Source organism: Oncorhynchus nerka, linkage group LG22 (genome assembly GCF_034236695.1).
Source record: "Oncorhynchus nerka isolate Pitt River linkage group LG22, Oner_Uvic_2.0, whole genome shotgun sequence".
In the NCBI taxonomy this organism is placed as follows: domain Eukaryota; kingdom Metazoa; phylum Chordata; class Actinopteri; order Salmoniformes; family Salmonidae; genus Oncorhynchus; species Oncorhynchus nerka.
In genome coordinates this window covers 99,387,785-99,410,284 of record NC_088417.1, presented here as the reverse complement: position 1 = coordinate 99,410,284, position 22,500 = coordinate 99,387,785, and the positions used below count along the sequence as shown (strand labels likewise).

At 43.7% G+C, this 22,500-nt stretch overlaps 1 protein-coding gene across 10 annotated transcripts in view; it reads right to left on the bottom strand.

Annotated features, from left to right (window-relative positions):
* Positions 1 to 22,500, bottom strand: part of LOC115125850 (transcription factor 4-like) — a 498,318-nt gene that overhangs the window by 64,256 nt on the left and 411,562 nt on the right. For 6 of the 10 annotated variants that reach the window (XM_065007643.1, XM_065007641.1, XM_065007644.1 and 3 more), the window contains 5 exons: positions 19,560 to 19,665; positions 12,704 to 12,837; positions 9,550 to 9,751; positions 1,965 to 2,023; positions 1,704 to 1,782 (listed from right to left, as the gene is read on the bottom strand). In XM_065007643.1, coding sequence (XP_064863715.1) covers positions 1,704 to 1,782; positions 1,965 to 2,023; positions 9,550 to 9,751; positions 12,704 to 12,837; positions 19,560 to 19,665 — 580 coding nt within the window. The remainder of the gene's footprint in view (positions 1 to 1,703; positions 1,783 to 1,964; positions 2,024 to 9,549; positions 9,752 to 12,703; positions 12,838 to 19,559; positions 19,666 to 22,500) is intronic. The other 4 variants (XM_065007648.1, XM_065007646.1, XM_065007650.1 and 1 more) reach the window with 1 other exon arrangement.

The window sequence follows — 22,500 nt, the reverse complement described above, 5'->3', positions numbered from 1 at the left end:
ACATGATAGCATCACGGCTCATGTGTATGTGACAAATAAATTTGATTTGATTTTGATTTGATAACTCACTTCTTAATCTTCATCCTCAGCTAAGAGAACTCACTTCCTCATCCTCACCATAGTTAGAGTCAGAGTACTCACTTCCTCATCCTCACCTTAGTTAGAGGAGTCAGAGTACTCACTTCCTCATCCTCGCCAAGTTATAGGAGTCAGAGTACTCACTTCCTCATCCTCACCAAGTTATAGGAGTCAGAGTACTCACTTCCTCATCCTAACTTTAGTTAGAGGAGTCAGAGTACTCACTTCCTCATCCTCACCATAGTTAGAGGAGTCAGAGTACTCACTTCCTCATCCTCACCAAGTTAGAGGAGTCAGAGTACTCACTTCCTCATCCTCACCAAGTTATAGGAGTCAGAGTACTCACGTCCTCATCCTCACCATAGTTAGAGGAGTCAGAGTACTCACTTCCTCATCCTCACCATAGTTAGAGGAGTCAGAGTACTCACTTCCTCATCCTCACCAAGTTAGAGGAGTCAGAGTACTCACTTCCTCATCCTCACCAAGTTATAGGAGTCAGAGTACTCACGTCCTCATCCTCACCATAGTTAGAGGAGTCAGAGTACTCACTTCCTCATCCTCACCATAGTTAGAGGAGTCAGAGTACTCACTTCCTCATCCTCACCAAGTTAGAGGAGTCAGAGTACTCACTTCCTCATCCTAACTTTAGTTAGAGGAGTCAGAGTACTCACTTCCTCATCCTCACCATAGTTAGAGGAGTCAGAGTACTCACTTCCTCATCTTCATCCTCAGCTAAGAGTTAGAGTCAGAGTACTCACTTCCTCATCCTCACCAAGTTAGAGGAGACAGAGTACTCACTTCCTCATCTTCACCAAGTTATAGGAGTCAGAGTACTCACTTCCTCATCCTCACCAAGTTATAGGAGTCAGAGTACTCACTTCCTCATCTTCATCCTCAGCTAAGAGTTAGAGTCAGAGTACTCACTTCCTCATCCTCACCAAGTTAGAGGAGACAGAGTACTCACTTCCTCATCCTCACCAAGTTATAGGAGTCAGAGTACTCACTTCCTCATCCTCACCAAGTTAGAGGAGTCAGAGTACTCACTTCCTCATCCTCACCTTAGTTAGAGGAGTCAGAGTACTCACTTCCTCATCCTCACCATAGTTAGAGGAGTCAGAGTACTCACGTCCTCATCCTCACCAAGTTAGAGGAGTCAGAGTACTGACTTCCTCATCCTCACCAAGTTATAGGAGTCAGAGTACTCACTTCCTCATCCTCACCATAGTTAGAGGAGTCAGAGTACTCACTTCCTCATCCTCACCATAGTTAGAGGAGTCAGAGTACTCACGTCCTCATCCTCACCAAGTTAGAGGAGTCAGAGTACTGACTTCCTCATCCTCACCAAGTTATAGGAGTCAGAGTACTCACTTCCTCATCCTCACCATAGTTAGAGGAGTCAGAGTACTCACTTCCTCATGCTCACCTTAATTAGAGGAGTCAAATAAATAAGTCCTAGGGTTTTTTGTGTTATACTTTTGCCATTGGTGTGTGGTTGTATTTTAATTGTCTAATTGTCATATAAATTCCAACCAATTAATCAAGGGTTAACCTACTCACGACACAACACAGTGGCTTGTGGGAAATCTTGAACATTATTAACGTATTATATGAAGATGAAGATTTACCTGTGAGTGACGGGGGAGAGCCGACAGGGGTCGACGGGTTGGACGAGAAGCTATTGTTAGTGTGGTCTGGAGAGTAGATCTGAAACCAACAATTAAATCACAGACAGTCAGTCAACACGTATGTGTGCATGCATGCCTGTGTGTGTGTGTGTGTGTGTGTGTGTGTGTGTGTGTGTGTGTGTGAGTGTGTGTGTGTGTGTGAGTGTGTGTGTGTACATTTTGGCCTAGGGGTGTAGGTTGAGGTGTGTGTTCTCTCCTCACCGAAGCGAGAGCCTTCCCCAGGGCGTCTCCCGTCTGAGAGCTGGTCGGTGCCCGGTTAGCTGTCACAGACACACACACACACACACACACACACACACACACACACACACACACACACACACACACACGGAATAAAGAAGTGGGATTCCGTAAGTATGGATGTTATTCATTTCAATAATTCCACCCTCCATCCTCCATCCCATAATCCCCCATCCATTCATCTCTCTATTCATTCATCCATCCCTCTTTCCCCTGAAGGCCCTAACCCACACCCTGCCACCCCCAGCTCCAGCTGTCACATCCTCAAGCCAAGCGTGTGTGTGTTTGTGTGTGTGTGTGTGTGTGTGTGTGGGGAAAGACAACCGAGCGTCCAGGGCAGCAAGTGAGGACCGCCTACAGCACTCTCACATTAATTGCCCAATCACATTGTTTCCCAGTTCTTTCACTGTTTAAGCGACACACGCTAACACACGCTAACACACGCTAACACACGCTAACACAAGCCTCTCTCTCGCCTCTTCTCTCTCACTGTGTTTAATACACACAGCATAGACTAGGGACCATCAACTAGATTCAGCCGCGGGCCATTTTTTTCTTGAGCGGATGGTCAGGGGGCCCGGAACATAAATACAAATAATTTGCAGAATGCAAATTGACCACAAGAAGCGCAAACAGATATATTTGACTAAAACAATAATTTCAAACCTTCCTTACATTTGTATGTGATCTCATGTAAATAAATAGGAACCGTCATGAATTTTTACACACACACACGGACCAGGCGTGATGGTCTATTTCAGGGTTCTCCAACTGACGGCCACCAGAATGAATTTGGACCGCGGGTGATTTTATTTGGCTCCTGAAGTTTTTAAATTTTTTTTTCATTATTTACATAATTTTCTTATCCAGAGCAACTTACAGGAGCAATTAGGGTTAAGTGCCTTGCTCAAGGGCATATCAATAGCTGTTTCTAAATATTATACCCTTCTTGTAAACCCCCCCCCAAAATATATATTTTTCTCTATCAGTTTAGCCATATAATTGGCTGTAGATCTATTAGATCTGCCTTTTCAGGATGATAAGGGGCGGCAGGTAGCCTAGTGATTAGTGACCTAGTGGTTAGAGTGTAGAGGCGGCAGGTAGCCTAGTGGTTAGATTGTAGAGGCGGCAGGTAGCCTAGTGGTTAGAGTGTAGAGGAGGCAGGTAGCCTAGTGGTTAGAGTGTAGAGGCGGCAGGTAGCCTAGTGGTTAGAGTGTAGAGGCGGCAGGTAGCCTACTGGTTAGAGTGTAGAGGAGGCAGGTAGCCTGGTGGTTAGAGTGTAGAGGAGGCAGGTAGCCTAGTGGTTAGAGTGTAGAGGCGGCAGGTAGCCTAGTGGTTAGAGTGTAGAGGTGGCAGGTAGCCTACTGGTTAGAGTGTAGAGGAGGCAGGTAGCCTGGTGGTTAGAGTGTAGAGGAGGCAGGTAGCCTAGTGGTTAGAGTGTAGAGGCGGCAGGTAGCCTAGTGGTTGGAGCGTTGGGCCAGTAACCGAAAGGTTGCTGGATTGAGTCCCCGAGCTGACAAGGTACAAATATTTCGTTCTGCCCCTGAACAAGGCAGTTAACCCCCTGTTCCCCGGTAGGTCGTCATTGTAAATAAGAATGTGTTCTTAACTGACTTGCCAAGTTAAATAAAGGTTAAATAAAAATGCTGAAATTTAAATTTGTATGACTTCATTTAAAAAAGGAGGGATACTTTAAACAGGGAAACTGAAAAATGTAACGTTTTAATAGTTGATTCTAACCTTTAACCTCTTCGAGATAGGGGGCGCTCTTTTAATTTTTGGATAAAAAATGTTCCCATTTTAAACAAGATATTTTGTCACGAAAAGATGCTCGACTATGCATGGAATTCACAGCTTTGGAAAGACAAAACTCTGACGTTTCCAAAACTGCAAAGATATTATCTGTGAGTGCCCAAGAAAAACACCTTGAGGATTGATTCTAAACATCGGGTTGCCATGTTTCTGTCGATATTATGAAGTTAATTTGGAAAAAAGTTCACATTTAAATGACTTAATAAAAAAATAAAAGAAATCTATATATTTTTTTTCTAACCAAACGTGATGAACAAAACGGAGCGATTTGTCCAACACAAATAATATTTTTTGTAGAAACGGAACATTTGCTATCTAACTGAGAGTCTCCTCATTGAAAACATCTGAAGTTCTTCAAAGGTAAATGATTTTATTTGAATCCTTTTCTGGTTTTTGTGAAAATGTTGCATGCTGAAAGCATATCAATACTGTTACACAAATGCTTGTTTAGCTATGGTTCAAAAGCATATTTTGAAAATCTGAGATGACAGTGTTGTTAAGGCTACCCCTGATTACTGCCCCTTCTGGAGGAATTGGGTACCCATATAAAACATGATACATTTTTGTCAAAAGTTGCTAATATATGCATATAAAAAATATTATCGAATAGAAAACACTCTAAAGCTTCTAAAACCGTTTAAATGTTGTCTCTATGTAAAGCAGAAGTGTCAGGGCATGCATTCTCCCAAAGTCTCTCTTGTAATGGAAAAAGTTGGCACCACTTTGACGTCATCGTATACGCACTTCCCAAGCAGTTACAACTCTGGGAACAGTCTGTATGTGTTCAGCGCGAAGCCTGCTTTCAATGAGGCGTGTCATTGTGAGAATCGCGCGCTCACGAGACTTTGAGCGTGCCGAAAGGTCTCGGTCACGCGGAAAAAATGTGTACGCCTTAGCGCGCTCTGCTCGTGTTCTCTCTTTTCCTCAGGATCGATTAAACGACGTGTGTGTTTCTGTTCGTCCTCACGATGCCTGTGTACCTTTATAACATGTTAAAGCTTAATTATGAACACAGTTTGACAAGTTTACTCGACATATAATATGTACTTTCGACGTTTTGGTGCGTATCCACTTGAAATTTGCCTACATTTCGACCGAAATGTGGCTAGTTTGAGAACCGAAAGACACAGACTTGAAAACTAAACGCTGGTTTGGTAAGTATAATCCCTTCCAGGTCTTTTGATGGAAGAACAGCAAAGGTAAGGGAATATTTATGTGGTAATTTTGGGTTTCTGTCGACTCCAAGATAGAGGAGGGATACAGCTAATGTAGGAGCGCCGACTCCCTAGTATAGCCTAGTGAACGCAACCTGTAACGTTAAAAATAAATGTAACACAGCGATTGCATTTAGAAGAAGTGTATCTTGCTATACATATGTAAAACATGCATATTTAGTCAAAGTTTATGATGTGTATTCCTTGTTAGCTGACGTTATCAGCCGGAGCTATTTCATTTCTCCTGAGTAGCATTTTTTGAACGATGCGTCATTGTAAACAGAGATTTATGGATATATATTGCAGATTATTGAAAAAAAAATGAATGTACTGTGTAACATGTTATATTACTGTCATCTGATGAAGATTTCAAAAGGTTAGTGAAATAATTTTTCTTTTAATCCTGCGTTTGTTGATTGCATATTTTTTCCTACTTGGCTATGCTAATGAGGTATGTCTGCGGTGGTGGTTGGACATAAATATGTGCTATGTTTTCGCCGTAAAACATTTTAGAAATCTGACTTGCTGGGTAGATAAACAACTTGTTTATCTTTCATTTGAGCTATTTTTCTTGTTAATGTGTGGAGGTTAAATATTTTTAGGATTATTTCTTGCATTCCCTGTGCCACATTACAGCTGAGGGGGTGGGGGGGGGGGTTCCTAAATGGGAACGTGTATCCCCATCAGGTTTTAACAAAAGGCTAAGCTTGAGAGCAAATAGATTAATTTCATTTCATTTGCGATTTTCATGAATAGTTAACGTTGCATTGTGGTAATGAGCTTGAGGCTGTAGTCACGATACCGGATCCGGGATGGCTCGACGCAAGAAGTTAATATTTCATAGTTTTAACCCTCCAAACTCATTTAGACATATGAATAAAGACAACAACAACAACACTCAACTTTTCCTGGATATGTACTATAAGCAGATCACCATCCACCCATTTAATCGCCATGGCAATTTAAAGTTTGTATCTTTTTGAGACACAATCCGTAATATAGTACACTTACCATAGTTAGGTTTTAGTCCAGAGAAACTGGATAAATTATCCAGGTCCTCAATGAGGCCCTTCAAGGTTGAAGCCCCAAGAGAACATTTGAATCACATTGATACTTCTGTCCCTAAGCCATACATTTTTTGCCCATTAATTTTATCATTAGATCTGATTTTTAATAAACAGGTATGGTGACAGAGGACAACCTTGTTTTAAAGCTTCTTGACAAATCTCAGGTATGGTGACAGAGGGCAACCTTGTTTTAAAGCTTCTTGACAAATCTCAGGTATGGTGACAGAGGGCAACCTTGTTTTAAAGCTTCTTGACAAATCTCAGGTATGGTGACAGAGGGCAACCTTGTTTTAAAGCTTCTTGACAAATCTCAGGTATGGTGACAGAGGGCAAACTTGTTTTAAAGCTTCTTGATAAATCTCAGGTATGGTGACAGAGGGCAACCTTGTTTTAAAGCTTCTTGACAAATCTCAGGTATGGTGACAGAGGACAACCTTGTTTTAAAGCTTCTTGACAAATCTCAGAGAAGTAACAGTTATTTATTATTTTACATAAAGGATTGTTGTGCATTACTTTTTTTTTCTTCTTATGACACATTTTCCAAAGTTGAAAAAATCCAGGCACTTACAAACAGATTCTTGACATACGGTATCAAATGCTTTCTCAAAATCTTCTATAAAGATTACACCTGGTTTCCCTGCAGTCTCATAGTTTTACATTATGTATTTGTATTTGTTTTTATAAATCACCTTTAATATTGCAGATAGATTGTAGCTTCAGTCACCATCCTCCATATAATTTCCTCAGTTTGTTTGATAAATGAAACACGATCTTTCCTGAATAAATTCCTTAACTAGTTGCTCCTACCCTCTACTTTTTTGAACATTTTGTTGAAAATCGCGCAACATTTCAGCGCCCTGCTACTCATGCCAGGAATATAGTACGTTCATATGGTTAGAATGTGTGGATAGGAAACCCTCGGACGTTTTTAAAACTGGTTAAATCACGACTGTGGCTATAACATAACGTGCGTTACATCGGAAAGCACAGGAAAACCTGATCACAGAAAATGGAAATAAATATCCTTGCGCCACTTCCAGCAATTGTTAACAGTGAGCCGAATTAGATAAGACCGAGCATTCAACTCCCACAGCATCCCCATGTTGTCTAGAGTCTTGTGAATTGAATCATCTTTGATTCTTGGTTGAACCGAAACAGGGGCACCACTTACCTCCAGTCTCCGCCCAGATCATTCCGGAAGAGCTCTCTCGTGAAATTTTTTCCAAGACGACAGCTAATGATTTTTACATCGCCTACGGATGATTTTTATCGCTTATTAACGTTTACTAATACCTAAAGTAGCATTACAAACGTATTTCGAAGTGTTTTGTGAAAGTTTATCGTCTACTTTTTGAATTTAAAAAAAATGACGTTACGTTGTGAAATCGCTGTTTTTTTCGTTTATCACACAGTCTACATATAACGATATCTTGGCTTTATATGGCCCGATTTAATCGAAATAAAGACCCAATAGTGTTTATGGGACATCTAGGAGTGCCAACAAAGAAGATGGTGAAAGGTAATGACTGTTTTCTATTTTATTGTGCGGTTTGTGTAACGCCGAAATGCTAATTATTTTGTTTACGTCCCCTGCTGTGCTTTTGTGTTGTAGTGTATTGGTGCATGCTATCAGATAATAGCTTCTCATGCTGTCGCCGAAAAGCATTTTAAAAATCTGACTTGTTGCCTGGATTCACAACGAGTGTAGCTTTAATTTGATACCCTGCATGTGTATTTTAATGAACTTTTGAGTTTTAACTAATACTATTAGCATTTAGCGGAGTGCATTTGCATTTCCAGAGCTCTAGTTGGGACGCAAGCGTCCCAAGTAGAAGCAAGAGGTTAAACTCCTTTTGTTTTGTGTCTAGATTACTCAGTGCTTCTGTTGTACATTTATCTACACCATTGATGTGTAATGTTAGATTTTCTATTGTTGTAAGTCTTTTCTCTGTTAAACAATACTGTTTTAGTTTGTGGGCCCAAAATTGAATTGAATGACCTCTAAAGGAACACTTAAAAGGATACGATCAGGTTCGCTGAACTTGTACAACAAAAAGCTACAAATTCCTCTGTTTTTTGATAAGAAAATAGTGTCAGTCAATGAACCCTGGTTTAAATTTTAAATTTCTCCTGCCATCGTGGAGAATTTCTGTCATATTTACATGGAGGGCTATAGGCTGATGGTCTGATCGCATTCCCCATCCTCGAAATACAATACATAGCAAATAGCATAGAAAAGGATACCGGAAAATAATCAATCTGACTAGCTTGATTAAGCCTCCAAGTATATCTTACAAGATCCGAGTTTTTAAGCCTCAAAATATCTGTAAATTCCAACATGTTCATAATATTTGTAATCTCTTTGAGCGCCAGAGGGTGACAGTTGGTAGTGTGATTACCTTCAAGGTCCATTGACGTGCTTAAAACTGTATTGTAGCACCCTACCATTATAATATAGTTATATGTATCTTGGAGACTAATTCAATTATTATAAATGTTTTCAAAGAAGGATTGTATTGTCATTATTCGGTCCATATAGATTTATGAGCCATCAAAAATGATGTTTATCATCATGTTCAACCGAATCCATCTTCCTTCAGGATCTATTTTAACGGAACTCAAGTTTTTGTACCCAGTTAATATTTAAATTTTAAAATGTAACATTTCTCATTTTAAAACTTTTGTGTGTTTTATGTTAACTGTTAATTTGTGAGTGTTAATATCACTTGCATTGGCAATGTCAATATATGTTTAGAGAGAGAGAGAGGTAGAGAGAGAAGTAGAGAGAGATCTCAGAGAGAGGTAGAGAGAGAGAGAGAGAGGTAGAGAGAGAGAGAGAGAGAGAGAGACAGACAGAGAGGAGACAGAGAGAGAGAGAGAGAGAGAGAGAGAGAGAGAGAGAGAGAGAAAGAGAAGGGGCTCTATTATCTATTTCACTTGCTTTGACAATGTAAACATATGTTTCCCATGCCAATAAATCCCCTTAAATTGAAATTGAACTGAGAGCTAGAGAGAGAGAGAGAGAGAGATCTCAGAGAGAGAAAGAATGATCGAGATCGATAGAGGGAGAGGGAAAGAGAGAATCATTGTGGAATGTTGGAGGACAAGCATCCAATCTGTTTCTGATTGTTCTATTATTTGTTCAGTGGGATTGAAAAAGAGCAGGACCATATGCTGGAATGTCTGTGGCGGTAGAGAGGAACAACACAGTGACACTCCAGCCATCACTGAGAGGAGGACACGTCACAGCTAATCACAGCAGAGTCAAAACCTTATGTGGTTCTATGTTAATCAGTCCATCTTGTATACGTTTAGTCTTCCTGTCTGTCTGTCTGTCTGTCTGTCTGTCTGTCTGTCTGTCTGTCTGTCTGTCTGTCTGTCTGTCTGTCTGTCTGTCTGTCTGTCTGTCTGTCCATCCATCACTTTGTCTGTCCGCCACATTGCTGGTCTTACCACTGTAATCAGCCCTGTCTTCTGTCCTGTCTTCTGCAGCCCTGTGTCCTTGTCCCCAGGTCTTACCCATCACGCTGTCTGTGCCGTTGGTGGTGGCAGTGCAGGAAGCTGTACTGTACTGATTGGAGGCACTGTTACGATGGAAACTGGACATGGGAGGAAGACTGGGGTTGATGTCTGCCGAGGAGTGTGACGGGTAGCTCTGTAGAGAGGGAGAATAGAGGGAGAGAAACAACCATCAGACTAACCCATTAGAACCCTCAGACTGACCATCTAACCATTGAGAACCCTCCGACGGACCATCTAACCATTTAGAACCCTCAGACGGACCATCTAACTCATTAGAACCCTCAGACTGACCATCTAACCATTTAGAACCCTCAGACGGACCATCTAACCATTTAGAACCCTCAGACTGACCATCTAACTCATTAGAACCCTCAGACTGATCATCTAACCATTTAGAACCCTCAGACTGACCATCTAACCATTTAGAACCCTCAGACGGACCATCTAACCATTTAGAACCATCAGACTGACCATCTAACTCATTAGAACCCTCAGACTGACCATCTAACTCATTAGAACCCTCAGACTGACCATCTAACCCATTATAACCCTCAGACTGACCATCTAACCATTTAGAACCATCAGACTGACCATCTAACCATTTAGAACCATCAGACTGACCATCTAACCATTTAGAACCATCAGACTGACCATCTAACTCATTAGAACCCTCAGACTGACCATCTAACTCATTAGAACCCTCCGACGGACCATCTAAACATTTAGAACCCTCAGACGGACCATCTAACTCATTAGAACCCTCAGACGGACCATCTAACCATTTAGAACCCTCAGACTGACCATCTAACTCATTAGAACCCTCAGACTGACCATCTAACTCATTAGAACCCTCAGACTGACCATCTAACCCAATAGAACCCTCAGACTGACCATCTAACCATTTAGAACCATCAGAATGACCATCTAACCCATTAGAACCCTCAGACTGACCATCTAACCATTTAGAACCCTCCGACGGACCATCTAACCATTTAGAACCCTCAGACTGACCATCTAACTCATTAGAACCCTCAGACGGACCATCTAACCCATTAGAACCCTCAGACTGACCATCTAACTCATTAGAACCTTCAGACTGACCATCTAACCCATTAGAACCCTCAGACTGACCATCTAACCCAATATAACCATCAGACGACCATCTAACCATTTAGAACAATCAGACTGACCATCTAACCCATTAGAACCCTCAGACTGACCATCTAACCATTTAGAACCCTCAGACTGACCATCTAACCATTTAGAACCATCAGACTGACCATCTAACCCATTTAGAACCATCAGACTGACCATCTAACCATTTAGAACCATCAGACTGACCATCTAACCATATAGAACCATCAGACTGACCATCTAACCCATTATAACCCTCAGACTGACCATCTAACCATTTAGAACCATCAGACTGACCATCTAACCCATTTAGAACCATCAGACTGACCATCTAACCCATTAGAACCACCAGACTGACCATCTAACCCATTATAACCCTCAGACTGACCATCTAACCCATTATAACCCTCAGACTGACCATCTAACCCATTATAACCCTCAGACTGACCATCTAACCCATTTAGAACCATCAGACTGACCATCTAACCCATTATAACCCTCAGACTGACCATCTAACCCATTATAACCCTCAGACTGACCATCTAACCCATTTAGAACCAACAGACTGACCATCTAACCATTTAGAACCATCAGACTGACCATCTAACCATTTAGAACCATCAGACTGACCATCTAACCCATTAGAACCCTCAGACTGACCATCTAACCCATTAGAACCCTCAGACTGACCATCTAACCCATTATAACCCTCAGACTGACCATCTAACCCATTATAACCCTCAGATTGACCATCTAACCCATTTAGAACCATCAGACTGACCATCTAACCCATTAGAACCCTCAGACTGACCATCTAACCATTTAGATCCCTCAGACTGACCATCTAACCATTTAGAACCATCAGACTGACCATCTAACCCATTCGAACCTAAAGCAATGAAAAGCAATAAGAGTGAGATGATATGGAGGCATACCAAGGCTAAGGAATAATCAACTGATGGAGAGAGGTAAGGGCAGGTAAGGGCAGGTAAGGGCAGGTAAGGGTGCTCTCGAGCAGCTAGATGTTCTTTACCATTTGGCCATCAGATTTGCCACCAATGCCTCTTATAGGACACATCACTGCACTCTATACTCTTCTGTAAACTGGTCATCTCTGTATACCCGTCACAAGACCCACTGGTTGATGCTTATTTATAAAACCCTCTTACGCCTCACTCCCTCCTATCTGAGATATCTACTGCAGCCCTCATCCTCCACATACGACACCCGTTCTGCCAGTCACATTTTGTTAAAGGTCCCCAAAGCACACACATCCCTGGGTCGCTCCTCTTTTCAGTTCGCTGCAGCTAGCGACTGGAATGACAGTTTTATCTCAATCTCTTCATTCAAAGACTCAATCATGGACACTCTGACTGACAGTTGTGGCTGCTTTGCGTGATGTGTTGTTGTCTCTACCTTCTTGCCCTTTGTGCTGTTGTCTGTGCCCAATAATGTTAATCTCAGCCCCCGTCCCCACAGGAGGCCAATTACCTTTTGGTAGGCCATCATTGTAAACAAGAATTAGTTAAATAAAAATAAAACAATGACAAGGAGACATAGAAAGTGACTGAAAGACAGACAGAGAAAGTTAGAAAATGAAAGGAAAGGAGGAGTGGAGAATAAGAAGGAGATAAGGAAAGGAAAGGAGGAGAATAGATTAGAAAATTAGAAAGGAGATAAAGGAAAGGAAAATAGGAGATAAGAAAGGAAAGGAGGAGAGGAGAGTAGATTAGAATAAGAAGGAGATAAGGAAAGGAGGATAAGAGTAGGAAAATAAGGAGATAAGGAAAGGAAAGGAGGAGTGGAGAGTAGATTAGAATAAGAAGGAGATAAGGAAAGGAAAGGAGGAGTGGAGAGTAGATTAGAATAAGAAGGAGATAAGGAAAGGAGGAGTGGAGAGTAGATTAGAAAATAAGGAGATAAGGAAAGGAAAGGAGGAGAGGATACTCACCAGCCGGTCATGCAGGTGGGTGCCACAGTAGCTGCTGCTCTGGGGGCCGTGGGAGGAGTTACCCAGCATGCCGCTGTAACCAGGCTGGTTCATTCCACTGGAGGAGCTCCATGGGTCAGCACTGTGGTGACCGTCTACAGGGGCAAAGAGAGGGATGTGGTGACCGTCTACAGGGGCAAAGAGGAGGATGTGGTGACCGTCTACAGGGGCAAAGAGAGGGATGTGGTGACAGTCTACAGGGGCAAAGAGAGGGATGTGGTGACAGTCTACAGGGGCAAAGAGGAGGATGTGGTGACAGTCTACAGGGGCAAAGAGAGGGATGTGGTGACAGTCTACAGGGGCAAAGAGAGGGATGTGGTGACAGTCTACAGGGGCAAAGAGGAGGATGTGGTGACAGTCTACAGGGGCAAAGAGAGGGATGTGGTGACCGTCTACAGGGGCAAAGAGAGGGATGTGGTGACAGTCTACAGGGGCAAAGAGAGGGATGTGGTGACAGTCTACAGGGGCAAAGACTGGGATGTGGTGACAGTCTACAGGGGCAAAGAGAGGGATGTGGTGACAGTCTACAGGGGCAAAGAGGAGGATGTGGTGACAGTCTACAGGGGCAAAGAGAGGGATGTGGTGACAGTCTACAGGGGCAAAGAGAGGGATGTGGTGACCGTCTACAGGGCAAAGAGAGGGATGTGGTGACAGTCTACAGGGGCAAAGAGAGGGATGTGGTGACAGTCTACAGGGGCAAAGAGAGGGATGTGGTGACAGTCTACAGGGGCAAAGAGGAGGATGTGGTGACAGTCTACAGGGGCAAAGAGGAGGATGTGGTGACAGTCTACAGGGGCAAAGAGAGGGATGTGGTGACAGTCTACAGGGGCAAAGAGAGGGATGTGGTGACAGTCTACAGGGGCAAAGAGGAGGATGTGGTGACAGTCTACAGGGGCAAAGAGAGGGATGTGGTGACCGTCTACAGGGGCAAAGAGAGGGATGTGGTGACAGTCTACAGGGGCAAAGAGAGGGATGTGGTGACAGTCTACAGGGGCAAAGAGAGGGATGTGGTGACAGTCTACAGGGGCAAAGAGAGGGATGTGGTGACAGTCTACAGGGGCAAAGAGGAGGATGTGGTGACAGTCTACAGGGGCAAAGAGAGGGATGTGGTGACAGTCTACAGGGGCAAAGAGAGGGATGTGGTGACCGTCTACAGGGCAAAGAGAGGGATGTGGTGACAGTCTACAGGGGCAAAGAGAGGGATGTGGTGACAGTCTACAGGGGCAAAGAGGAGGATGAGGTGACAGTCTACAGGGGCAAAGAGAGGGATGTGGTGACAGTCTACAGGGGCAAAGAGGAGGATGTGGTGACAGTCTACAGGGGAAAAGAAGAGGATGAGGTGACAGTCTACAGGGGCAAAGAGAGGGATGTGGTGACAGTCTACAGGGGCAAAGAGAGGGATGTGGTGACAGTCTACAGGGGCAAAGAGGAGGATGAGGTGACAGTCTACAGGGGCAAAGAGAGGGATGTGGTGACAATCTACAGGGGCAAAGAGAGGGATGTGGTGACAGTCTACAGGGGCAAAGAGGAGGATGAGGGACCCCTCCTGGAACATACGCTTACGATCACATCATACACCCTGCTAACTAGATCACAGCATACACCCTGCTAACTAGATCACATCATACACCCTGCTAACTAGATCACATCATACACCCTGCTAACTAGATCACATCATACACCCTGCTAACTAGATCACATCATACACCCTGCTAACTAGATCACATCATACACCCTGCTAACTAGATCACATCATACACCCTGCTAACTAGATCACATCATACACCCTGCTAACTAGATCACAACATACACCCTGCTAACTAGATCACATCATACACCCTGCTAACTAGATCACATCATACACCCTGCTAACTAGATCACATCATACACCCTGCTAACTAGATCACATCATACACCCTGCTAACTAGATCACATCATACACCCTGCTAACTAGATCACATCATACACCCTGCTAACTAGATCACATCATACACCCTGCTAACTAGATCACATCATACACCCTGCTAACTAGATCACATCATACACCCTGCTAACTAGATCACATCATACACCCTGCTAACTAGATCACAGCATACACCCTGCTAACTAGATCACATCATACACCCTGCTAACTAGATCACATCATACACCCTGCTAACTAGATCACAACATACACCCTGCTAACTAGATCACATCATACACCCTGCTAACTAGATCACAGCATACACCCTGCTAACTAGATCACATCATACACCCTGCTAACTGAATACACAACATACACCCTGCTAACTAGATCACATCATACACCCTGCTAACTAGATCACAACATACACCCTGCTAACTAGATCACAACATACACCCTGCTAACTAGATCACATAATACACCCTGCTAACTGAATACAACATACACCCTGCTAACTAGATCACAACATACACCCTGCTAACTAGATCACAACATACACCCTGCTAACTGAATACACAACATACACCCTGCTAACTAGATCACAACATACACCCTGCTAACTAGATCACATAATACACCCTGCTAACTGAATACAACATACACCCTGCTAACTAGATCACAACATACACCCTGCTAACTAGATCACATAATACACCCTGCTAACTGAATACAACATACACCCTGCTAACTAGATCACAACATACACCCTGCTAACTAGATCACATCATACACCCTGCTAACTGAATACACAACATACACCCTGCTAACTAGATCACATCAGATCACATCATACACCCTGCTAACTGAATACAACATACACCCTGCTAACTAGATCACCCTGCTAACTAGATCACAGCATACACCCTGCTAACTAGATCACATCATACACCCTGCTAACTAGATCACAACATACACCCTGCTAACTAGATCACATCATACACCCTGCTAACTAGATCACAACATACACCCTGCTAACTAGATCACATCATACACCCTGCTAACTAGATCACAGCATACACCCTGCTAACTAGATCACATCATACACCCTGCTAACTAGATCACATCATACACCCTGCGAACTAGATCACATCATACACCCTGCTAACTAGATCACATCATACACCCTGCTAACTAGATCACATCATACACCCTGCTAACTAGATCACATCATACACCCTGCTAACTAGATCACAGCATACACCCTGCTAACTAGATCACATCATACACCCTGCTAACTAGATCACATCATACACCCTGCTAACTAGATCACATCATACACCCTGCTAACTAGATCACATCATACACCCTGCTAACTAGATCACATCATACACCCTGCTAACTAGATCACATCATACACCCTGCTAACTAGATCACAACATACACCCTGCTAACTAGATCACATCATACACCCTGCTAACTAGATCACATCATACACCCTGCTAACTGAATACAAAAAGATCCAATCAGACAAGGTAGATGTGTGTATTAAATATAGTTTCAACAGTCCTATTGGTGTGTGATTATATTTTGAACTGTCTCCATCTATGGCACGTGATGCTTTCTATCAATCCCCTGGCCATTTTATTTATTTTACCTTTATTTAACTAGGCAAGTCAGTTAAGAACAAATTCTTATTTTCAATGACAGCCTGGGAACAGTGGGTTAACTGCCTGTTCAGGGGCAGAACGACAGATTTGTACCTTGTCAGCTCTGGGATTTGAACTTGCAACCTTTCGGTTACTAGTCCAACACTCTAACCACTAGGCTACCCTGCCATGTCACCTGTACTGTTACTATAATGTCTCTGGCTCTCTTCTGGAAGATAATACTTCCATTACCCTGTCTCCGTTTCCATCCTCCGCTGTGCACGAAACCCCAAGCTGCATGCCTACCGTGTGGCTGAGATCCTAACCCTTCCTACTGCATGGCTCTGAGCCCTCAACCACTTGCTGTGTGATTAGTAAGGCAGAGCAGCAGACAGTCCAGGCCAGACCAGAGGCTGTGATGTCACCAACAGCGAACACCAGCCCTCCAATTACAGGGAACCCTACTCATCTAACTTGGCTGGATTACTTCGTCTATCAATCCACAGCCAAAGCACTGTCTTTTTTTTGTATGTACAGTGCCTTCGGGAAGTATTCAGACCCTTTGACTTTTTCCAGATTTTGTTACGTTACAGCCTTATTCTAAAATGTATTTTTTTTTCTAAATGTACTCATCAATCTACACACAATACCCCATAAAAACAGGTTTTAATTTTTTTATTTTATTATATAAATAAATATCACATCTACATAAGTATTCAGACCTTTAACTCAGCATTCCGGCACAGCCAGAAGAGGACTGGCCACCCCTCATAGCCTGGTTCCTCTCCACCCGGCACAGCCAGAAGAGGACTGGCCACCCCTCAGAGCCTGGTTCCTCTCCACCCGGCACAGCCAGAAGAGGACTGGCCACCCCTCATAGCCTGGTTCCTCTTTACCCGGCACAGCCAGAAGAGGACTGGCCACCCCTCATAGCCTGGTTCCTCTCCACCCGGCACAGCCAGAAGAGGACTGGCCACCCCTCATAGCCTGGTTCCTCTCTACCCGGCACAGCCAGAAGAGGACTGGCCACCCCTCATAGCCTGGTTCCTCTCCACCCGGCACAGCCAGAAGAGGACTGGCCACCCCTCATAGCCTGGTTCCTCCCTAGGTTTATTCCTAGGTTCTGGCCTTTCTAGGGAGTTTTTCCTAGCCACTGTGCTTCTACACCTGCATTGCTTGCTGTTTGGGGTTTTAGGCTGTGTTTCTGTACAGCACTTTGAGACATCAGCTGATGTACGAAGGGCTATATAAATACATTTGATTTGATGGGAATAGGGTAGTGGACTATGTAGGGAATAGGGTAGTGGACTATGTAGGGAATAGGGTAGTGGACTATGTAGGGAATAGGGTAGTGGACTATGTAGGGAATAGGGTAGTGGAATGAATAGGGTAGTGGACTATGTAGGGAATAGAGTAGTGGACTATGTAGGGAATAGGGTAGTGGACTATGTAGGGAATAGGGTAGTGGACTATGTAGGGAATAGGGTAGTGCACTATGTAGGGAATAGGGTAGTGGAATGAATAGGGTAGTGGACTATGTAGGGAATAGGGTAGTGGACTATGTAGGGAATAGGGTAGTGCACTATGTAGGGAATAGGGTAGTGGAATGAATAGGGTAGTGGACTATGTAGGGAATATGGTAGTGGACTATGTAGGGAATAGGGTAGTGGACTATTTTGTTGAAGCACCTTTGGCAGCGATTACAGCATTGATTCTTCTTGGGTATGACGCTACAAGCTTGGCACGCTTGTATTTAGGGAGTTTCTCCCATTCTTCTCTGCAGATCCTCTCAAGCTCTGTCAGGTTGGATGGGTAGTATTGCTGCACAGCCATTTTCAGTTCTCCAGAGATGTTCGATCGCGTTCAAGTCCGGGCTCTGGCTGGGCAACTCAAGGACATTCAGATACTTGTCCTGAAGCCACTCCTGCGTTGTCTTGGCTCTGTGTTTAATGTCGTTTTCCTGTTGGAAGGTGAACCTTCGCCCCAGTCTGAGGTACTGAGTGCTCTGGAGCAGGTTTTCATCAAGGATCTCTCTGTACTTTGCTCCGTTCATCTTTCCCTTGATCCTGACTAGTCTCCTAGTCCCTGCCACTGAAAAACATCCCCACAGCTTGATGCTGCCACCACCATGCTTCACCGTAGGGATGGTGCCAGGTTTCCTCCAGATGTGACGCTTGGCATTCAGGCAAAAGTGTTCAATCTTGGTTTCAACAGACCAGGTCTGATGGGCTGAGAGTAATTTAGGTAGCTTTTGGCAAAGTGGGCTGTCATGTGCCTTTTACTGAGGAGTGGCTTCTATCTGTCCACTCTACTATAAAGGCCTGATTGGTGGAGTGCTGCAGAGATGGTTGTCCTTTTCGAAGGTTCTCCCATCTTCACAGAGGAACTCTGGAGCTCTGTCAGAGTGACCATCGGCTTCTTGGTCACCTCCCTGACCAAGGCCCTTCTCCCCCGATTGCTCAGTTTGGCCGGGCAGCCAGCTTTAGGAAGAGTCTTGGTGGTTTCAAACTTCTTCCATTTAAGAATGATGGAGGCCACTGTGTTCATGGGGACCTTCAAAGCTGCAAAAATGTTTTGGTATCCTTCCCCCAGATCTGTGCTTTGACACATCCTGTCTCAGAGCTCTACGGACAATTCCTTCGACCTCATGGCTTGGTTTTTGCTCTGACATGCATTGTCAACTGTGGGACCTTTTCATATAGACAGGTGTGCACCTTTCCAAATCATGTCCAATCAATTGAATTTATCACAAGTGGACCCCAATCAAGTTGTAGAAACATCTCTAGGATGGTCAATGGAAACAGGATGCACCTGAGCTCAATTTCGAGTTTCATCAGCAAAGGGTCTGAATACTTATGTAAATAAGATATTTTTAGTTTAAAAAAAAAGTAATACGTTTGAAAACATTGCTAAAAACCTGTTTTCTCTTTGTCAATATGGGGTATTGTGATGTCATTATGGGGTATTATGATGACATTATGGGGTATTGTGATGTCATTATGGGGTATTGTGATGACATTATGGGGTATTGAGGATTTTTAAAATAATTTAATCAATTTTAGAATAAAGCCTTGGAAAAAGTCAAGGGGTCTGAATACACTGTAACTATCTATCTTAGCGACACAATTGTTGTTCTCGTGTTATTCCATGATAGTTTGCCGCTCATTGTGTCCATCACCAAATCTATCCATCTATGAGTAAATATGAGGTTGGTTAAAGTATTAAGTATTAAGGATGAACAGAGTTGTGACAGAATCTAATCTATTACCTGGCATGAAGAAGGGGCTGGGGAACCCTCCACTGGGTGGCTTGGAGGAGGGGTACCCCGGTGAGTCCCTGTTGTAGTCAGCTGTGCTGGCAGATGGGGCATATACCTGGGAGAGAGAGAGAGAGAGAGAGAGAGAGAGAGAGAGAGAGAGAGAGAGAGAGAGAGAGAGAGAGAGAGAGAGAGAGAGAGAGAGAGAGAGAGAGAGAGAGAGAGAGAGAGAGAGAGAGAGAGAGAGTGGGTTAAACACCTTAGAGAGACAGGGTCATACGGACAACACCTTACAACAAGCTGCACTGTCACTGCTTCTCCGCAAGACTTTTGTTCTTCGGCAGCAAGAGCTGATGTTACCTACATGCGAATCATGTTTGTCAGTGACAGTAAACATTCAGGGTTACGTCAAGACCCACAGCGTGAATATCTGGAACAACGAGCAGTCTGACATCATCACCAGAGACTTAACTTTACTTAAGGTCTTATCATGTAGCCAGACACATTAGGTCTGACATGCCTCAGAACAACAACCAACCCCTGTTCTGCAACGTTTGAGTAAGGAGAATATAAGTGTGTGTGGTGAGAATGCAGAGAGGGAAAACACAGAAACCTGATAGTTACAGCAGGAAACAGCCTTCCCAGCCAACTTGGCCTCTTCCTCTGTGTGTGTGTGTGTGTGTGTGTGTGTGTGTGTGTGTGTGTGTGTGTGTGTGTGTGTGTGTGTGTGTGTGTGTGTGTGTGTGTGTGTGTGTGTGTGAGTGAGTGAGTGAGAGAGAGAGAGAGAGGCTCTCAGGATATCTTCGCCATGTCAGCTGCTGCTAAGACTAGAGATGTGTGTCAGACAGACAGCTAGCCAGCGTTATGCTAACTAGGCTAACGGGACCAGTCTGAGGCAGAGCAGACTACCCAACACAACACAGGGATGACAGTGTTACTATAGAAACACCCTTCTATTAGGTCAGGATCATACTAATTCCAAGACATTCAAGTTGTCCCCCAAAAAGTATGCCATGCTTTCTGTAACGAAACTGAATCTCGGAGAAATCATCAACCACGCTGGGGCGGCAGCGTAGCCTAGTGGTTAGAGTGTTGACTAGTAACTGAAAGGTTGCAAGTTCAAATCCCCGAACTGACAAGGTACAAATCTGTCATTCTGCTCCTGAACAAGGCAGTTAAACCACTGTTCCTAGGCCATCATTGAAAATAAGAAATTGTTCTTAACTGACTTGCATAGTTAAATAAAGGTAAAATAAAAACAACATTGTCTTTAAAAGGAAACATTCACCAAAGGATTGTGGTATTGAGTACACTTTATAGAGAGCACTGCTGGGAGGCTTGGTTCCCATGAAGCACCTTGCACCGCACCGAAAGGCCGGCCCGCCGGGCTCAATAATCATACCAGTGAGAGCTCCAAACTCAAGCAGGCCTGGTAATGCTGTCAGGCTCTAGTTGGGTTATGGGCAGGCCTGGTAATGCTGTCAGTCTCTAGTTGGGTTATGGGCAGGCCTGGTAATGCTGTCAGTCTCTAGTTGGGTTATGGGGGATATTTTGTCATATTTCCTGTCTTCCAACTCGAGACCCAAACTGGACACATTGTGCTGATTAACCCACTCACTCACTCACTCACGCATACTCATGCACAAGTATTCAAATACTTGCGAGACTATACATTTAGAAGAAAAAATGATATTCTAACAATGAGAAGGTTTTTTCTAAATGACATGATCTATATACACAAGGATATACCATGACGTTCTCAATGTGTCACTACAGTCGGCGTTGCCATGACGTTCTCAATGTGACACTGCAGTCAGCGTCTCCATGACGTTCTCAACGTGTCACTACAGTCGGCGTTGCCATGACGTGGGAGAAATTAAAATAATGGAATGAAGTTAGCTAAATGAGAAGGAGTAGGCTACAACAAGCAACCATCAAGAAGGCTGTTGTTTAATCTGAACGGAGTTGTTGTAGACAAGGACAGGAAGCACAGCAAAATAGCCTCAATTAGCCTTGGTAGCATAGCTGGCTATCTTAGCTGGCTAACATAGCTGGCTAACATAGCTGGCTATCTTAGCTGGATAACATAGCTGGCTATCTTAGCTGGCTAACATAGCTGGCTAACATAGCTGGGTATCTTAGCTGGATAACACAGCTGGTTAACACAGCTGGCTAACATAGCTGGCTAACATAGCTGGCTATCTTAGCTGGATAACACAGCTGGCTAACATAGCTGGCTAACATAGCTGGGTATCTTAGCTGGATAACACAGCTGGCTAACATAGCTGGCTAACATAGCTGGCTATCTTAGCTGGATAACACAGCTGGCTAACATAGCTGGCTATCTTAGCTGGCTATCTTAGCTGGCTAACATAGCTGGCTAACATAGCTGGCTATCTTAGCTGGCTATCTTAGCTGGCTAACACAGCTGGCTATCTTAGCTGGCTAACATAGCTGGCTAACATAGCTGGCTATCTTAGCTGGCTAACACAGCTGGCTAACATAGCTGGCTATCTTAGCTGGCTAACACAGCTGGCTAACATAGCTGGCTAACATAGCTGGCTAACACAGCTGGCTAACATAGCTGGCTATCTTAGCTGGCTAACACAGCTGGCTAACATAGCTGGCTATCTTAGCTGGCTAACACAGCTGGCTAACATAGCTGGCTATCTTAGCTGGCTAACATAGCTGGCTATCTTAGCTGGATAACACAGCTGGCTATCTTAGCTGGCTATCTTAGCTGGCTAACATAGCTGGCTAACATAGCTGGCTAACACAGCTGGCTAACATAGCTGGCTAACATAGCTGGCTATCTTAGCTGGCTAACACAGCTGGCTAACATAGCTGGCTATCTTAGCTGGCTAACATAGCTGGCTATCTTAGCTATCTTCCCTACATCGATTTGATGCAGTCAGGACAGGCACTACCAGATGGCATGACAGATGACTTATGG